Source organism: Lynx rufus, unplaced genomic scaffold (assembly GCF_022079265.1).
Source record: "Lynx rufus isolate CCGP_SWC_20201006 ecotype Redwood Valley unplaced genomic scaffold, mLynRuf1.p SCAF_14, whole genome shotgun sequence".
In the NCBI taxonomy this organism is placed as follows: domain Eukaryota; kingdom Metazoa; phylum Chordata; class Mammalia; order Carnivora; family Felidae; genus Lynx; species Lynx rufus.
In genome coordinates, this window is record NW_025814828.1 from 65,894,903 (window position 1) to 65,913,600 (window position 18,698).

General features: G+C 38.9%; 1 protein-coding gene across 1 annotated transcript; it reads right to left on the bottom strand.

Annotated features, from left to right (window-relative positions):
* Positions 1–15,898: 15,898 nt before the first annotated feature.
* On the bottom strand, positions 15,899–18,180 carry TCEAL8 (transcription elongation factor A like 8). Its single transcript, XM_047075722.1, has 3 exons — positions 18,099–18,180; positions 17,633–17,703; positions 15,899–17,027 (listed from the first exon to the last, which is right to left on the bottom strand). Exon 3 carries the CDS (start codon positions 16,985–16,987, stop codon positions 16,634–16,636), a length of 354 nt encoding a protein of 117 aa, XP_046931678.1. The 5' UTR covers positions 16,988–17,027; positions 17,633–17,703; positions 18,099–18,180; the 3' UTR covers positions 15,899–16,633.
* Positions 18,181–18,698: the final 518 nt, after the last annotated feature.

Here is an 18,698-nt window from a genome sequence, read left to right on the forward strand (position 1 = left end):
GGACTTAGTGACTCACTCACTTCTAAGAAATAGAATATGAAAATGGGGAAAGATCCTACAAAGGAAGAACTTGGCAGACATCATCTTAGTCAAGGAATCAAAGTCAGCACCATCGCTAATAAATCATGTTGATATCATATCACATGAATCATATCACAGAACATCACAGGAAAGGACACATTGCCTCTGTAGTATTCTTCCCCAAATCCCATAATCTCAATAATCATGAGAAAACATCAGACAAGCCCAAACTGAAGGACATCCTCTAAAATAGCTGACAGTACTCTTCAAAAAAATATCAAGGTTATGAAACAAAAGAACAACTTTCAGAAAATGTAGTAGAATCAGGAGACATGTTAAATAAATACAGTTAGTACCCTGGATTAAAACTTAGGAACAGAAAAAAAGGACTTTTGGGAAAACTTGTTGACATTTGTATAAAGTGTCTAGTTTAGTTAATAGTGTTGACTGTTAATTTCTTAATTTTAACAGGTGAAATATGTTAATATTTGGGAAATCTGGATTAAGAGTATGCAGGAGCTCTCTTTACCATCGTTGTAACTCTTGTGTAAAATATTCCAAAATAGGGGCGCCTGGGTGGCTCAGTCGGTTGAGCCACTGATTTCGGCTCAGGTCATGATCTCACAGCTCGTGAGTTCGAGCCCCGCGTTGGGCTCTGTGCTGACAGCTCAGAGCCTGGAGCCTGCTTCAGATTCTATGTCTCCCTCTCTCTCTGCCCCTCCCCAACTCATGTTCTGTCTCTCTCTGTCTTAGAAATAAATAAACATTTAAAAAAATATTCCAAAATAAAAAGATTTTTTTAATGTAGGTCTCAGTTTACTTAATTCTTGTGAGATCTTATGAAAAAGGTAAGATAAAAGCTTGTAGTCAATTTACAACATTTAATCAGAAGTCTTCCTAATTATTTTGATTTTCTGTATACTATTTCTTTCAATGTGTCTAATAATGTTTTGAGTTAATCCTCTACTCATGCATATTTGTGTTGCTTTCAAGTTTTAGTATTATCATTATTGTTCTAATTGACATTCATAAACAAACCTCACCTTTATAAAAATTGTGATTATACATTATTCCCACCAGCAACATGTGCTAGTCCTATTTACTGACACCCAAACACAGAATCTTATCAGTCTTTCTAATCTTTTCTGATTTGATAGGGAAAGGAAGGGTTTATTTTGTTTTCATTTGTATTTCTTTCACTGTTCAGTTTCTGCTTGTTTATTGGTCCTTTATGTTTCCCTTACTGTAAATTTCCCATTCATATCTTTAGTTCTGACAATGAAAAGAATAAGATGGAGTAACCATTGCTAAGAGAATAATTTAAAATGGGGCCAGCTGGGAAGATATTGAAGAGGTGGGGGCTCATGCACATCTTCTGTCTCAAATTATCAGAATTTTTACTCAACTCAGCTAAAAGACAAGGCATCTGCTATATGATAAAATGGACATAAATGGACTTTCTGCCTAACACTAGCCCTAGGAACCAGTCAAACATAGATTAGTGTAACTGTAGCAATACCAGCACCAATTGCATTTTCTTCAAAACAACCTATATAAATCTCCTCATTCCTCTTCAAAAACTCTAACTTTCTTTGTCTCTCTGGAGCATGCTTTTGATGTTGTTCATATCTGTGTTTCCTGGATTGCAATCCGAAAAACTGCAAATAAGTATATATATTTTATTTTGCAGCTACCTTTTTTTTTTCCTTTGTTGGCATTTCATTTTGCTATTGAGTTATAAGAGCTACTAAAATATTAAGGCTAATTCCAAATCTGTAATACATGTTGTAAATATTGCATTGCATTGTTTATTTGTATTTTAACATGCTTTATAATATTACTTTGTTTTGAGGCATTTATAATAATCTTCATGGAATTTTCTGATTGCAGTAATATATGTACATAGCAGAAAAATAAAAAAATAATTGAACATATTAATAGTAAAAAAATATTCAAACACTGGTGGTTGTAACAATTTCTCTAATATTCTAAGGTGAAAGCCATTGAGTTGGCACTGAGGATACAACATGACATAGTTGTTAAAACCATGACTTTGGATTTAGACAAATTGGATTAAATTCTTACCTTGCACATGAAGGTAAGGGAAAATTCTTCTCTGCCTGTCAAGTTCTTGCAGCTGGACTAAGAATTAAATTTACATATGACAGATTAACAGAAAAAAAAACCCACAAAGTTTTATTATGTGTGCACAGAGCCCCAATAATGAAATTGTCACCTAAAGAAGTAACCAAGGTGGGCAGTTTTTATACTTTTTAGACAAGGAGACAATAATCTGTGAGGAATTGACAGGAAAAAGAAAACAACTTTGGGAGCTTCAATTCGTAAGGAATTCTAAACAGAATTTGGACTCGGGTAGTTAATTAGTAAAAAGTAACAAGGGTTGTTTATACAGCCTTTTCAGTTCTAAATTTCTCATCTCTGGTGATAAATATGTCTCTTTGTCTCCTGGTACAGGGAGAATGCCTTTCACATGGGATATTTATTTCTTGCTTTCAGGATGGACAGAGGAAGATCTGAACCTTCCTGCATAGGCCATCTCTGAAGTACCTTTTATTTAAAATACAATATGCAGGGGAACCTGGCTGACTCAGTTGGTAGAGCATGTGACTCTTGATCTCAGGATTGTGAGTTCAAGCTTCATGTTGTGTGTAGAGATTACTTAAAAATAAAATCTAAAGTAAAATAATCAATATACTCAAGTGGCACATTTTGGGGGAGCCAGCCCTTGGTCCCTACACACAATTAACTTAACTTTTTTGTCACTCAGGTATCCTATTTGTAAAAGGTAATTCTGATCTATTTCAAATGGTTACTGTTAAGACTCATTTGGGGCACTTGGGTGGCTCAGTAGGTTAAGCATCTGACTTCGGCTCAGGTCATGATTTCATGGTTCTTGAGTTCAAGCCCCACATTGGGCTTTCTGCTGTCAGTGCAGAGCCTGCTTCACATCTTCTCTCTGTCTCTCAATCTCTCTCTCTCTCTCCCTCTCTCTCTCGGCCGCTCTTCCACTCGTTAGCTCTCTTTCAAAAAAATAAACAAGGGGTGCCTGGGTGGCTCAGTCGGTTAGGCATCCGACTTTGGCTCAGGTCATGATCTCATGGTCCATGGATTTGAGCCCCATGGCAGGCTCTGTGCTGACAGCTCAGACCCTAGAGCCTGCTTCAGATTCTGTGTCTCCCTCTCTCTCTGCCCCTCCCCCACTTGCGCTCTGTCTCTCTCTGTCTCTCAAAAATAATAAATGTTAAAAAAAATTAAAAATAAACATAAAAAAGATTCATTTATTCAAGAAATTTATTGAGTGCCTACCAATTATTATTTAAGGCCAATAGTTGTTTTGTTTTGTTTTTGTTTTTGTTTTTTAAGATAGAGCATGTGTGCATGAGCAGGGGAGAGGGGCAGAGGGAGAGAGAGAGAGAGAGAGAGAGAGAATCTGAAGCAGGCTCCACATTCAGCCTGATGTGGGGTTTGGTCCCACAACCCCAGGATCATGACCTGAGCAAAAATCAAGAGTCAGATGCTTCATCAACAAGGCCACCCAGGGACCCCTAAGGCCAGTAGTTCTTAAGTATTGTTGTCAGACTAGCAGCATCACCTAAGAACTTGTTAGAATTGCAGATTCTCAGGCCCCACTCCAGCCCAAATGAATCAGAATTCTGGAGGTGGGGCCCAACTATTTGTGTTTCCAAGTCGGCCATTTGATTATGAGTACGCTAAGGTTTGAAAACCACTGCTGTAGGCATGAGGGTCATAATGGATCCCAAAGTAGAAGAAATAGATTGAAGGTTACAAATATGAAGCACTTGGCTCATGAGAACTCAATCAGAACAGACCTGAGAACCAATAAAATGGCATTATGTACTTACTACCTTTTCACATGTTTTTGTAAGAAGGAAATTTCCAAGCACGTTTGTCACTGGTCCACCAAACAGCGTGAAAGGTAGGAGGAGCTTGCAATGCTCCACTACTGCAAGTAGTGAAGCTACCACAACTTGCAAGAGCGGTAATGAAATTACAGTAAGCACTCAGTCCCATAACAAGAACAGGAGCCAAATATCAAAAGAAAGATTCCCAAGGTAGAGAGTAGTATATTCCTGCCATGATGAGGTGTTTGCTTAATATGTATATGATATCAAGGTAGTAATATACCTTATTAGGCACTACTTAGTAGACCATGATAAAAAAGATGTTTTTGTTTTAACTGGGCATAATATATGGGAAATAATGATGCTGTACACAGTACTTAGCTTTATAGATTGATCTGTGGGATACAAACTGTGTGGGATAGAGTAAGGAATGTAATGTTTTAGCTTGAACTTAAATCCTGTGCCACTCTATAATTAACATATTCAGGTAAGTCTTCTGACCTGTGTTAAAAAAAAAATCAACCTAATAAATTTGAAGATAAAATTGGCTTTATTAAGCATGAGGGTGGGACAAAGAAGTTATTATCAAAAGAAAAGATTGTTTCAGGCAACATCACCTCCCTTTAGGGGGAAAGGCAGAGGGTCTTAGATAGATTACCTCACCTTTCTTTGGAGGATGGAGAGGGCCCATGTGACAAACTGAGCCACCCAGGCACCACAGAAAGAAGCAAGAAATTTAAAAATCAGTTTAAGTTTATGTTCATATGTAAAGGGAGCTTATCATTAGCATTGTAACTATGATTAACTTCTGTGTAAATACCTGAAATTTTTAAGGGGACCAGGAAGGAGAGAGATCTTAATAGAAAAAGTAACTATTAAAGTAGAAAAAGATTTTGATGCCATCTCACATCCTTAACAAGTTGCATTTTGACCTATTTTTTCCCAAAAATATATATGCAACACACACATACAGCAGTCTAAATGAATGCTGTTAATAACTTTTTATTAACAGTGCAGGCTTTGCCACCAAGCCTCCACATGCTCTCATACATTGTTGAACTCAGCTGAACAATGTAATACAACTCTTCCAAAAAAAAATAGCATTGTTGATTCATCTCCACATTAAAAATGTTTACTAACTACACAATAATAGCTGTAACTCATGCTTATACATATGGATCTCCAAAGTCACCATTTACGAAGTTCTTACAATGCACTGGGGCATAATTGGATATTTGCTTTTAATCCTCACAACAGATCTTTGACAGATGCTCTGTTATTGTCTCAATTTTACAGAGAAACTTAGGTATATAGTTTAAATAGCTTGCCCATAATCACACTGCTACTAAGAGCAGACCTGAATTTGAATCCAGATCTGTTTGACACCACCACTTGTATTGAGGGCCGGTAAGCTATAGGCCCCCTGAAATACTGGTATCCATCTGAGTTCTTTCACAGACATTTTTTTTATTCTCAAAATGAAAAGGTTTTAGTGTTTAGTTTCCTATTGTTGCTGCAACAAATTACCACAAACTTAAAATAACAGTATTCTCTTAGAATTCTGGAGGCCAGAACTCCAAATTTTGAGTTCTACAAGGCTAAACTCAAGGTGTTGTCAGGTCTGATTCCTTTTAAAGGATCCAGGAGAGAATCCATTCCTTTCCTCTTCCAGCTTCTGTTGACTGCTGACATTCTTTGCCTTATGGTTGTGCCACTATATTTTCTGCTTCCATTATCACATTGCTTTTTCCTTTTCTGAAGTCAAATCTCCCTGTGCCTCTCTCTTATAAGGACACTTACAATTACATTTAGGACCCACTTGCATAATCCAAGAAAATCTCCCCATCACAAGATTTTTAACTTAATCACATCAGCAGGATCCCTTTTACCATGTAAGGTAAAATTTACCTGTTCCAGGGATTTAGAAACTGGATATCCTTGGTGAACAATATTCAGCCTACTACAATGTTCAAATGATCCTATGATTTACACTGTCATATAAACATTGACTTCCAAAACTGTGTCTCTACCATATATCTCTCTTTTGAGCTCGATGCTATTTTATTCAACTTACTTTTGGACTTCACCACCTATATTCTCTACCTTGTACTAAATGTCTTCTCTTTCAGTTCTCTCTCCCTACCCAAAATCTCTCTGGGATCTTTATATTAATTAATGTAGAAATGGAAAAATATTCCATGCTCATGGGTTAGAAGAACAAATATTCTTAAAATGTCTATACCACCCAAAGATATTTACAGATTTAATGCAATCCCTATAAAAATACAAAGTATTTTTTCACAGAACTAGAAAAAACATTCCTAAAATTTGTGTGGAACCTTAAAGACCCCGAATAGCCAAAGCAATTTTGAAAAAGAAAATCAAAACTGGAGGTATCACAACTCCAGACTTCAAGTTATATAACAAAGCTGTAGTAATGAAAGTAGTATGGTACTGGCACAAAAATAGACATATAGATCAATAGAAGAAGATAGAAAACCCAGAAATAAATCCACAATTATATGGTCAATTAATCTTTGACAAAGCAGGAATGAATATCCAATGGGGGAAAAACAGTCTTTTCAACAAACAGTGCTGGGAAAACTAGACAGCTACATGAAAAAGAATTAACCTGGACTACTTTCTAAAAAAATTTTAATGTTTATTCATTTTTGAGAGAGAGAGAGATGGAGCATGAGCAGGAGAGGAGCAAAGAGAGAGGGAGACACAGAATCAGAAGCAGACTCCAGGCTCTGAGCTATCAGCACAGAGCCTGACACGGGACTCAAACCCACGAACTGTGAGGTCATTACCTGAGCCGAAGTCTGACACTTAACCAACTAAGCTACCCAGGTACCCCAACTTGGACTACTTTCTTACACCATATACAAAAATTCAAAATAGATTAAAGACTTAAATGTGAGGTGTGAAATAATAAAAATCCTAAAAGAGAGTATAGGTAGTAATTTCTGATGACATTGGCTCTAGCAACATTTTTCTAGATATGTCTCCTGAAACAAGAGAAATAAAGCAAAAAGAAACTATTGGGATTACATCAACATTAAAAGCTTTTTCACAGTGAAAGAAACAAAACTAGAAGGCAACCTACTAAATGCGAGAAGATATTTGCAAAAGACATCTCTGATAAAGGATTAGTATCCTAAATATATAAAGAACTTATACAACTATACACCCAAAAACCAAATAATCCAATTAAAAATGGGCAGAAGACATGAACAGACATTACTCCAAAGAAGGCATAGAGATGATCAACAGACGCATGAAAAGATGTTGAACATCATTCATCATCAGGGGAATGCAAATCAAAACTACAATGAATATCACCTCACACTTGTCAAAATGGCCAAAAACAAAGAAACAACAAATGTTTACAAGGATGTGAAGAAAAAGGAACCCTCTTACACTGTTAGTGGGAATACAAACTGTGCCACCGCTGTGGAAAGCAGTATGGAGGTTCCTCAAAAAAGTTAAAAATAGAATTACCCTATAATCCAGTAATGACACTACTGGGTATTTACCCAAAAAATACAAAACCCTCATTAAAGGTATACATGCACCCCTATGTTTATAGCAGCATTATTTACAATAGCCAAATTATGGAAGCAGCCCACATGTCCATCAATAGATAAATGGATAAAGGAGTGATATATACATTGGAATATTATTCAGCCATGGAAAAAAAAAATGAAATCTTGTCACTTACAATGACATGGATGGAGCTAAAGAGTATAATGTTAAGCAAAATAAGTGAGTCAGAGAAAGACAAATACCATATGATCTCACTCATATGTGGAATTTAAGGGGAAAAAAGGAGCAAAGTAGAAAAGAGAGAGAGAGAAACCAAGAAATAGACTCTTGGTTATAGAGAACAAACTGATGGTTACCAGAAGGGAGGTGATTGGGGGGATGGGTAAATGGGTGATGCAAATTAAGGAGTGCACTTGTCATGATGAGCACTGGGTGATAAATGGAATTGTTGAATCACTATATTGTACACCTGAAACTAATATAACACCATATGTTAACTATATTGGTCTAAAGTAAAATAAATTAAATTAAATTAATTAAATTAAATTAAATTAAATTAAGTTACATTAAAACACTAAGATTCAACAAGCTTCCTAAACCAGACTTTCTTAGTGTCCACATACAATCAGTTACCAAGACCTATTGATTGTACCTCCCTTAAACTACTCAACAGCCTCCTTTCTGAGCTCCCCACCTAAAGTATTGTCCTATCCTACAAAAAGCTGATTCCAAGAATGCCTGTGTAGCTCAGTTTGTTAAGTGTCTGACTCTTGATTTCGCCTCAGGTCATGATCTTATGATCCATGGATTCAAGCCACATCAGGGTCCACACTGTCTGCTTGGCATTCTCTCTCTCCATCTCTCTCTGCCCCTACCCCACACACTCAGGCATTCACTCTTTCTCTCTCAAAATAGATAAATATACTTAAAAAAAAAAAAAAAGATGATTCCAGGGGCGCCTGGGTGGCTCAGTCAGTTAAACATCCAACTTCGGCTCAGGTCATGATCTCACAGTTTGTGAGTTCGAGCCCTGCATCAGGCTCTATACTGACAGCTTAGAGCCTGAAGCTTGCTTCAAATTCTGTGTCTCCCTCTCTCTCTGCTCCTCCCCCGCTCATGCTCTGTCTCTCTCTCCTTCAAAAATAAATAAAAACATTAAAAAAATTTAAGGTGATTCCAGAATGTCATATTCAATAATCCTTAAACAGCTCTATGAATTCAGCATAACTTTGGGAAATCTTCGTTCTACCTTTACAGAATTCTCAAAGAAGAACCTGACAAATAAAAAACATTTTTTTTATATATTTTCATATCAGTTTTTAGCTGTTATTGGAGATGAACTCCGTTTGTGGAATGTTTAGAACATTAGTTTAAAATGTTGTTCTTGGAGGGTAACTTTATGTACACCACTATACTATAGTCCTGATATATTTCTAGTCTGAGTCCAGTTTCACCTTTGGCTTTGCTGTAAATACAGGTTACGTTACTCTTATTTTGGATTCTTTTGCTTTACTCCTATCCTTGCTGCATCCTCACACCGCTTGTTACTCCATTCCTACCATTGCTGTATTTTCTTCCTGATGGTGAACACTTGCTCTAGGGCTTCTGACCACTGTTTTCATCCTGTTTTGGATGGTGGCTGAATGGGATAGGTCCAACCTTGGTCTCCGTGACTCCCCATTTTTGATATGTTCCCTGCTGGCAAAGCAGTTCACATAGTCTTTTCACATCACCAATATCTCATACAATATATTCAATTCTTCTTATTAAACTATATATTTTTTGTCTTAACTCTCTAAGGTCGTTTCCTTTAATTGGATATTTAGATGTTCTCAAGCTCCACTCTTCCTCCCACAATAATCTAATCCTATCCATGGTGTGTAGATATTGCTATTTTTAAATTAAATTTAATTAATTAATTTTTAATGTTTATTTATTTTTGAGAGAAAGACAGCAAGCAGGAAGGGGCAAAGAGAGAGGGGGATACAGAATCTGAAGCAGGATCCAGGCTCTGAGCTGTTAGCACAGTACCCCACTCAGGCCTCGAACCCATGAACCACAAGATCATGACCTGAGCCAAAGTCCAATGCTCAACTGACTGAGCCACCCAGGAGCCCCTATTTTTTTTAATTTAGAGACAGAGAGAGAGAGCATGTGAGAGGAGGAGAGGGGCAGAAAGAGAGAGAGAAAGAGAGAGAGAATCTTAAACGTACTACATGCTGAGCCCCACCCCACCGTCCACCCTGACATGGGCTTGATCCCACAACCCTGGGATCATGACCTGAGCCAAAATCAAGAGTCAGGAGATCAATCAACTGAGCCACCCAGGTGCCCTGCTATTTTAACTTTTACAAAAAAGTCTTGATGACATGTGGTGGGCTGTTCCAACAAGTTGGCTTCTGGAATGATTTCTTAAACTATTTCCACAAGCAGAGTTCAAGCAGCTGCCCCTGTCTTTGTGTTCCTCTAAATTTGCATAATCTATCACCTCATGTTTGCAGATAACCGAATTTGTCAATCTTGACTCTAGATTCTCATTAGCCACCTTTTCTTCTGGAGAGCTGACCAGATATCTATGCTTTCTCCCACCACCTCCCCCCATTTTCACTAACTTTTTATTTTGAAAAAGTTCAAACCTCCAAAATATTTCAAGAATAATAAAGTGAATGTCCATATACTCGTAATCCCTTCATCTAGATTAGATTCAGCAATTAATATTTTGCCAATTGCTTTCTCTCTTATGCTACATATTTACTTTCTCTTTCTTCGTGTTGAAACATTTTGAAGCTAATCACAGATATTATAATACTTCAGCATTTTATCTCCTAACAATAAGGACAGTCTCCTAAACAAGCACAATACAATGATTGCTTCAGGAGTTTAGTATTAATGTAATACTATTTTCTTATCTACCATCCTTATTCAAACATTATATTTAGTTGGTATGTCTTTTAATCTCTTTTAATCTAGAATAGTTCTCTCACCTTCATTCTTTCATGGCATTGACATTTTGGTGGAATGTGGAGCAATGAAATTCTCATACATTGTTTGTATGAGCACAAAATGTTGTACAACCAATTTGGAAAACTGTTGGCAATTTCATACAATGTCAAACAGTTGCTCTTTCTATACCCCAGCAACTAAAATACTAGATATTTACCCAAAAGAAATAAGAACACATATTCATAAAAAAACTAATGCAAGAATGTTCATAGCAGCTATATTTATAATAGACAAAAATGGAGATAACACAAATGTTCAAAATATCTGAGTACATAAACAAATTGTAGTATATTCACACTATGGAAAAGGACAGGAAACTTTTTGGAGTGATGGAAATTTTTTTGGAGTAATGGAAATGTCCTATTTTACACACAATTGTATACACTTAAGATCTGTGCATTTCACTGTATGTAAGTTTTACTTCAATTTTTTTAAAAGAGTGTCTATCTGAATATGCACATCATAAAGGCAGGAACTTTCTTTTGTTCAGTGCTGTGTCTCAGGACCTAGCCAAGGGACAGGGCACTTAGCAGGAGCTCAATAAAGGAAGGAAAGGAAGCAGACCATGGAAATCATCTACATCAATGGTTGTCAAATGTGTAATGTAGACTCTGACTTTCAACCCTAGATGTATAGGTATGTCTTGTATTTGAAACCTTATATTATTAATCCATTTCCTAGGTTACTAAGAATCCTTTTGATCAATTACAAGTGTTATGAAATAAGAAAATGTCCATTTCAATGAAAATTTTCTTACTCTAAACCTAAACTTTCCCAGTTTTTTTCATACTGCCTCCACTTTACGTGGTTAGCCTCCAGGATTAAGGGATAAATTCGCTAAGTGATGAGTATGTGTCCATACAAAGTTATGCAATATTGTCGGTTAACATTTATCTTAGTCCATGTGGCCAGTACTAGCAGGAAGTTGAATATAGAGTCTCAGGAGAAAAGTCTGGGTTGGATAAACTGATTTTGTCTAGCACAGTCTGATACACAGTAGGCATCCAGTGAATGAGTAAATAAATGAAATGTAAATTTGGAAGCTCTGGCAAATGTAACTGAAGGTATATCCTACCAGTATTTTTCTATATCTGTGTATCTTTAAAAGCAGAATTAGGAATCAGTTTCATAATGTTCTTTGAGAATTATGTTTATTGCTATTTTATTTTTGAAAAATTAATATCACTTTGTAGTAGAATATTTAGAAAGTAGTTATGAAATGCCACCTTGTGACCAAAGACAGAAGTACAGCATTTCACACAAGGGAGAGTGGCCCAGAGAGGGGAAGCTTCTCAGCCAGTACCCTCAGAGGTCTAACACTTATACCAGGTTCTTCTCAGAAGTAAGATGGAACAGAATGCAAAGAACTGGAAGAGCCATCAGGCCCTATCTCAGCTAAAGAGATAGGAGAAACAGAATTATACTACTTTCACCTTTATGATCCTTTTCTAATTATAAAAAATCCATATGCTCATTGAAACAGTTAAAACTGGAAATACAGAGAACAAAGAGGAAGCTATAAATTTTCCATAATAATGCCATTTAGAAGTATTTTGATATTTCTCTTTAACTTCTGTGTGTGTGTGTGTGTGTGTGTGTGTTGCAGCTGGCTTTTTCATGAAACAGTATGATGGTCAGAAATACCTTTCCATGTCAGTGAGATGTTTCTACATCATATTTTGTAATTCATGAAAGAAAGACTTTCCTCATGATTTCAAATTTTAAGGCAGGTAGCTAAATAACATGGAAATGTAAAAAGGGAAATTTTCTCGTTCTACAATTCACACATGCCACCAGAGTGCATAAATGCTGGAAATGTATATGGAATTCAATTATTTATTTTATAATTCTAAATGAATGACAGTTATTCCATTTAGTTTATGCACTATTTGCTTCTTTTATGCAAGGGATGAGGTTGAATGAAAGGAACAAGAATAGACTTTTGCTTTGGAAGGGTGATATGGAGTCAAGGAAGCACAGACTTTCTGAGTTTGTATTTGAGTATTATCTCAGCATCACCTGATGATGATGATGATGATGATGATGATGATGTTGATAATGATGATCAAAGATCTAACATTCTATGAGGGCCTGTTGTAAGCCAGGAATTTCATAGTTTTCTGCACTTACTTCCCACAACAGTCTTGTGGGTTTATGTAGAGTCATACTCATTTTAGAGATGAATGGACCACTCTAGGCTCACACTTTTTATACATAGAGAATCCAATTCTAGCCACTGCTTTTCCATTATACTGGCCTCATTCTTTCAGATGATAGGTTTCCAGGGCTTGCTCATTGATCATTAGAAATCTTCACAGTATGTGGCCTGTACCCAACAGGAATCCACTGAGTATTCACTCAATACCATCCCTTGATGATGATAATGACATTGATGATGATGATGATGATGATAACAACAGTGATGGTGATGGAGAGGAAATTTCCTCTTTGGTCTAAGAGTTCCATTTCCAGAGAGCCCATGAATGGTCTAGTCTCAAAGATAGTAGGTGTCCTCCAAGAAAAAATGATAAGTGATTAATGCAATGTTACACGCTGTAAGGGAAAGAGCCCAGCTTGGAACCCAAGTTTTTTCTGACTCCAAGGCCATACACTTAACCACTTTGCCTTCCTAAACCCAAGAACTTGAATTTTATCTTCACCTTATTGCCCAACCAGTTTTTCAGGATATGAAAAATAAAAAGTGGTAATAATTCCTCAGATGACAGACCAAAAAAGCAACAGTAACAATTGTTTCCTCTACCATCAATGCCTTTATTTTTTTTTTTAATTTTTTTTTCAACGTTTATTTATTTTTGGGACAGAGAGAGACAGAGCATGAACGGGGGAGGGGCAGAGAGAGAGGGAGACACAGAATCGGAAACAGGCTCCAGGCTCCGAGCCATCAGCCCAGAGCCTGACGCGGGGCTCGAACTCACGGACCACGAGATCGTGACCTGGCTGAAGTCGGACGCTTAACCGACTGCGCCACCCAGGCGCCCCTACCATCAATGCCTTTAAATGCATCTTCATACCAACTTATGACTTAACTCCTCTGGCCCCCAAGTTGGGGGCTGAGCCCACAGTGCAAGGATGTTGTTCAAACAGGAGGTGACACCCCTTTTCTCCTGAACTGTAGGACCACGTACTCTTGTAAGCTTCCTTTACCTGGGGTTTCCTATATCCCTGAGCCAGGGCTGATACAGACATCAGAAGCACTGCACCAGACACACACAGAGTTATTGCAGAACCACACCAACAGGCCCAGACACAACTGAGGCCTTCTGGGAGTCTGAGCAAGCTGGATAGTAGGAGAATGATAGAGGTCTTGCCTGAAATCTATACCCATTTTCATCCCAATTGTTTTGGGAGCTACTTCACTGGACTCTGAAAGAAAAGTCAACCTCTTCAGCTTTATCTCCAAGTTACCTGGCCAAACCCAGTTCAGACAATTGCATAGACAAAGATGATCATAAACCAATGTTTCTGGTTATGAATCTTTGGGGCTTTATCTCATCCCATACACAAAGTTCCTTAAAAGAGAAGGGGAGAAGGAAGCAAAGGTAAACTGCTCTGATCTGCAATGAGGACGGGTGTTGTCCTCCAAGTATGTCCAGGGCAGCCCAGCCATCATCTTAAGAGAGTCTGTGCCTGCTGCAGGCTGGAACAGAGAAATCATAGTCAGAGCCACCCTCAGGAGGAGTGACTTGGGTGAGCACAGCCAAGTCTACCTCAGTGACTACCTGAGCACAGCCCCTCTGAGAACCAGGAGAATGGATTTACCCTGTCTTGTAGAACTGGTGCAATGAGGACATAGAAGTTCATCTCACTCCAACCAGAGTAGAGCTCAACTAGCATCCATCCAGCTGTTGCAACTTTGAAGAATAGTTTGGAGACATGAAGATCCCCCCAAATTATATCACAATGAAAAAATGAAAACAAAGCCAAAAAGCATAGGACTGGCTAACCATTTTGTGTGCTGATCACAAAAAGGGAACCTGAATATATTTAACTCATATTAGAAGGAGTGAATGCATGGCCAAACATGGTGTTCAGTCAAGAAAAAATGTATCTAATATTACATTTCTTCCCTTGTCTTTTTATCTTGTATTTCATTATTAAGGGGAATCTTTCAAATTTTATGTATAAATCTGTCAATCTTTTCATAGTTCATACTTAAAAATATAAATACTGTTGTAGACCTCTACTTTCTGAATTTCAATAAAATTCATCCATATTGTCTCCTAATTATTTTAGGGTTCATATTTGAAACAATGTAAAGCATACTGTATATACCAGTCATCCTCATGCTTCAGTGTGTATCATAATCCCCTAGAGGAACTTGCTGTTACTTTTACAGCCCACTTCCAGTCAATGAGTCTTAGGTCAGCCCCAGAAATCATTATTTTAAAGATGCTCTCCAAGGTGATTCTAATGCAGGTGATTATGCAAGACTTTGAGAAAACATTTGGAGTGCAATCTACACCATGCATTTTCGTTTTGGAATTGCTTGCCATGATACTAGAGAAATAAAAAGATTTGTTGAAGACTATTGAGTCGATAGCAGAATTTGGACAACATCAGCTCCTTAGTAATAATCAAGAAATCAATTAAATATTAAAACATGATGTCTCAGTTAAACACAAGTATGTAAGGCTGTCAGGAAGAAAAGATAGTTTTTGTTCTGTAGGGGAAATAAAATTCTGAACATTTACATAGTAGCCTTTCTATTAGTGCATTTATACAGTTCAAGTCTTTTTTTCTTTTTTCACGTTTCAACTGGGGATGGGATGGGGTGAAGGAAACTATTCCCTTAGATCGGTTTCCTGTATTGTTTTGTGCAATTTATGCATATTCAGTCTTCTGAACCAGTAGGACAAGCCTGCCAGGCGCCTTCAGGGAGAGATTATCTCACAAGAGAAGGAGGACAAAACTTTAGTTAGTCCTTAGACCTAAAGCAGCAACTCTGACTACAGCACTTTTTTTACTCAAACTTATACCTTGGTCCTACTCCCAAAATAACCTCATCATGTCTGACTCCTAGTTAGAGGAAGGGTCCTGGGATTAAAAACAAAAGGAGCCGTTTTGCTAAAAACTCTGCAAGACACTGTGGCTCAAGCAATCCTAGAGCAGTCTCACCTGTGTTAAGGGTCACTATAAAGCAGACGGGCTTCAGAAAAGAATGGATGTTCAACCCAGTAAGGACTCCAGGAAATTGAGTGGGATTTGGCACCCAAGCACTCCAATGTGTCAGGAGCAGTGAGGGCCAGCAGAGAGTAAAGGACCCAGCAGAAGAGGTAGCAGTGCCCACCAGGCATGGCAGAACCCAGAGGAGGAGTGGGGTTCAACAGCAGATAACTGGCATGGAAGCCCCCAATGCCCTGCCTACTAGTGAACTTGTTCCTGAGCACAGGTAAGTCATGCCAGGGACCTCCCTCCAATAACTGATGTTCTGTAGTGGGTTGGGGTTCTGTATGCACAGGTGGGAATGAGTCTACTTGGCACAGCTCAGTGTTGCCTCATTTCTTCCTTATAGCAGCTCTGTGAGGCAAATGTTTTCCCCATGAAAAGACTGAGTCTAAGCAAGTGTATCTGCAATAATTGCCAGTTTTATTCCTCTGGCTAAGAGATCCAGAAGTAGTTTGAGGTTTACATATTTCTTTTAGTTATTCCATCAAGAATTTAGGTGTCCCCATTGCCCTTATAAGCTGGTTGCAAATTATTTGACTCTTACTTATAAAACTTTTATTCTTTTTGTGTGTGTGACATGTGTTCATGAAAAAATACATATAAGCAAAAAGAAAAAAGCTCACGCTACACAGAAATAAGCAGTTAAGTTTTTGATATATGTATGTATGTATACACACGCACGCACACACACAATTTGGGATTTAATCCTACATATGTGAGCTGATACTAAATATACTGCTTTGTAACCGGTTATGTTTTACTTTACAATATAGAATGAATATATTTTCATGCATATGTGTGAAACTTTCCAATTGAAAAACAGACCTGGAGAATGGGTCAAAATACAAAATCCAGTGAGATGCTGGTAACAAGGGAACTACCTAAAAAAAATTCCACCAGATGATTAAAATAAAACGAAAGTCAAAGATACATCAGAAAACGCTAACAGAAAGAAAGCAGGGGCCAGATTTAATATCAGACAAAAAAATTCAAGGCCTAAAGCACACAGGATAAGGGCGGCTGCGTGAATGTCTTTGCTTCCAATGCATCATCACAAACTTGTTTCTTACTCTTCTTATCTCTTCCCTAAGCCTTTCCAACTCATCTACTCCTCTTATCATTTCTTCAGGGTCCAAATGCCTCACAGGAGTGTCCTCTTTAAACCCCTGGCCAGGTTGGGTCAGCCCTCCTCTAAGATTTCCTTCTGCTTCCTGGCTTACACCTTCTTCGGAAGGTTGAGGATTTCCTTCTGCCTCCTGTGGTACAGCTTCTGAAGGGCGGCCTGCCTCTGCCTTTGGCATGTTCTGTGGTTTTCCTTCATTTTCTTCACAAGACTTTTGCATGTTGAGTATTTTTCTGTTATTTCTTTTGAATAAATTAATTCTAGAAAACAAGGAAACAAAACTAGATGCCAGACAAATAGACCAGCCATAGTTTGGGTTCCCATAGCGACTGGTCTCTTCTCTTTCAGGTCCCTAATATGTCTAAGTTTTCCAACTAGAGAAGCCTAGGTCCTCAGGCTCAGAACTCCCCTGACTCCACCCCTTCCTCCACCTTCCTTCCCTCCCCGTTTCGCTCCAGCTCCATCTTCCCTTCTCCCGCTCCAGCCCACCATTTCCCAGCAGGCCCTGCTTACAGGCCTCTCCTAGCATACAAACGGAAGCAGCGCAGAAGCAATTAACCCTCTCCTTAGAGGCCTGTCTCCAATATTCCCGCCCTCCTGGGCTTTCCCAAGAGGTTCCAAACTCCCGCCACTCACCTGAGACCGGGTGGTGCAGTATCTGGCCTCCCCTCCCCCTTCCCGGTCTCTCCAACCTCTACCGCCCCCGCCCCATTTCCGCTGCAGGCTCTGCAAAGGCCTCCGGTGCTTAATCCGGATGGGGAAAGGCTGTGGCGACCCCAGGATCTGCTTTGCTGTCATCCACACTCCCACTCCCATTCCCACTCCCGTCTCCACCCGAAGGGACCTGAGGCAACCTTACACTGACCTGCAGGGATCCAGGGGATTTTCCTGCCTCTTCCCTCACTCGATCTGTGTCGCGTCCAAAGACCAAGAGTCCTGCAGAAGGACAGAAGTGCTTGCTGAGCAGGCCAGTACCTGAATCTCGGATCCTTTTCACGATTCTAGGTCTTGTTCATCTAAAGTTGTCCTCTCCTTCCTTTTAAGGCAACCCCGCCCTCCCTCCCCGGTGCCCCCCGGCTCCCTGCAGGCAGGGAGTGGAAGGCACATGTTATTTCCTAAATTGTTTCTGTTTCTCTAGGAACCCTCAATTGGTTAGCATTCTGCCTTTCCTCCCCCATCCCCCACCCCCACCAAACAGCCCCAAATCTCCTGCAAAAAATGGGAGTTTGGCGGACTGTAATGTCAGGAAAACAGTGGCGACCCTGACTAGCTTTTGCTCTCTGGTTCCTAGACCTCAGGATCCCCAAGGCAGCGCCCGCTTTTACACTGACCTGAAAGGATCCGGGGCACTTTTCTCCTTCTCCAGCAATACGTAGCAGCTACAGGGAAACAGGCCCTGGACTATAAGGACTTCTGCACACGTCGACTCCTGGTCACGTGAGGGTCGCGTCATCAATGAGCTCCAGTCTTCAGTTACTCCTCCCATTTAACACTGCAGTCCGCCCCCTGCATTCCCTCCAGTTGATACTGTCAATCTTTTTTCGTATTTGCCAATCACAGACAATAGAACTGGTATCTTACTCTTGCAGTTGCTATTCGCCCTTCTTGGATTGCCAGGGAGGATCAGCTTTTAGGGGTTAATCGACCATTTCTCTTTCGTTTGGGAATTATCTCCTTCTCTCTCCTGCTTCAAATTCGCCCACCTCCTCTCCTCCGGGAAGACCTACAGTCCACCATTTCCCCTGGAGTCCTAACTAGCATTAAAACGGGCAAAGGTGGTAGATGGGGGAAGGTGGTGGGTAGAGGCGGCAGGAAAAGAATGTAGGAGTGAGAGTGTGGGATTTTTTTTACGACTTCTTTTGAATCTTTTAATGTTTTAAGTATGATATTAAATGATCATGATATTTTACAATGATACTTAAAAAAGATGC

What these genes read in the sequence shown, in the direction of transcription:
- TCEAL8 (XM_047075722.1), bottom strand. Translation starts at nt 16,987, where the DNA reads ATGCAAAAGTCTTGTGAAGAAAATGAAGGAAAACCACAGAACATGCCA.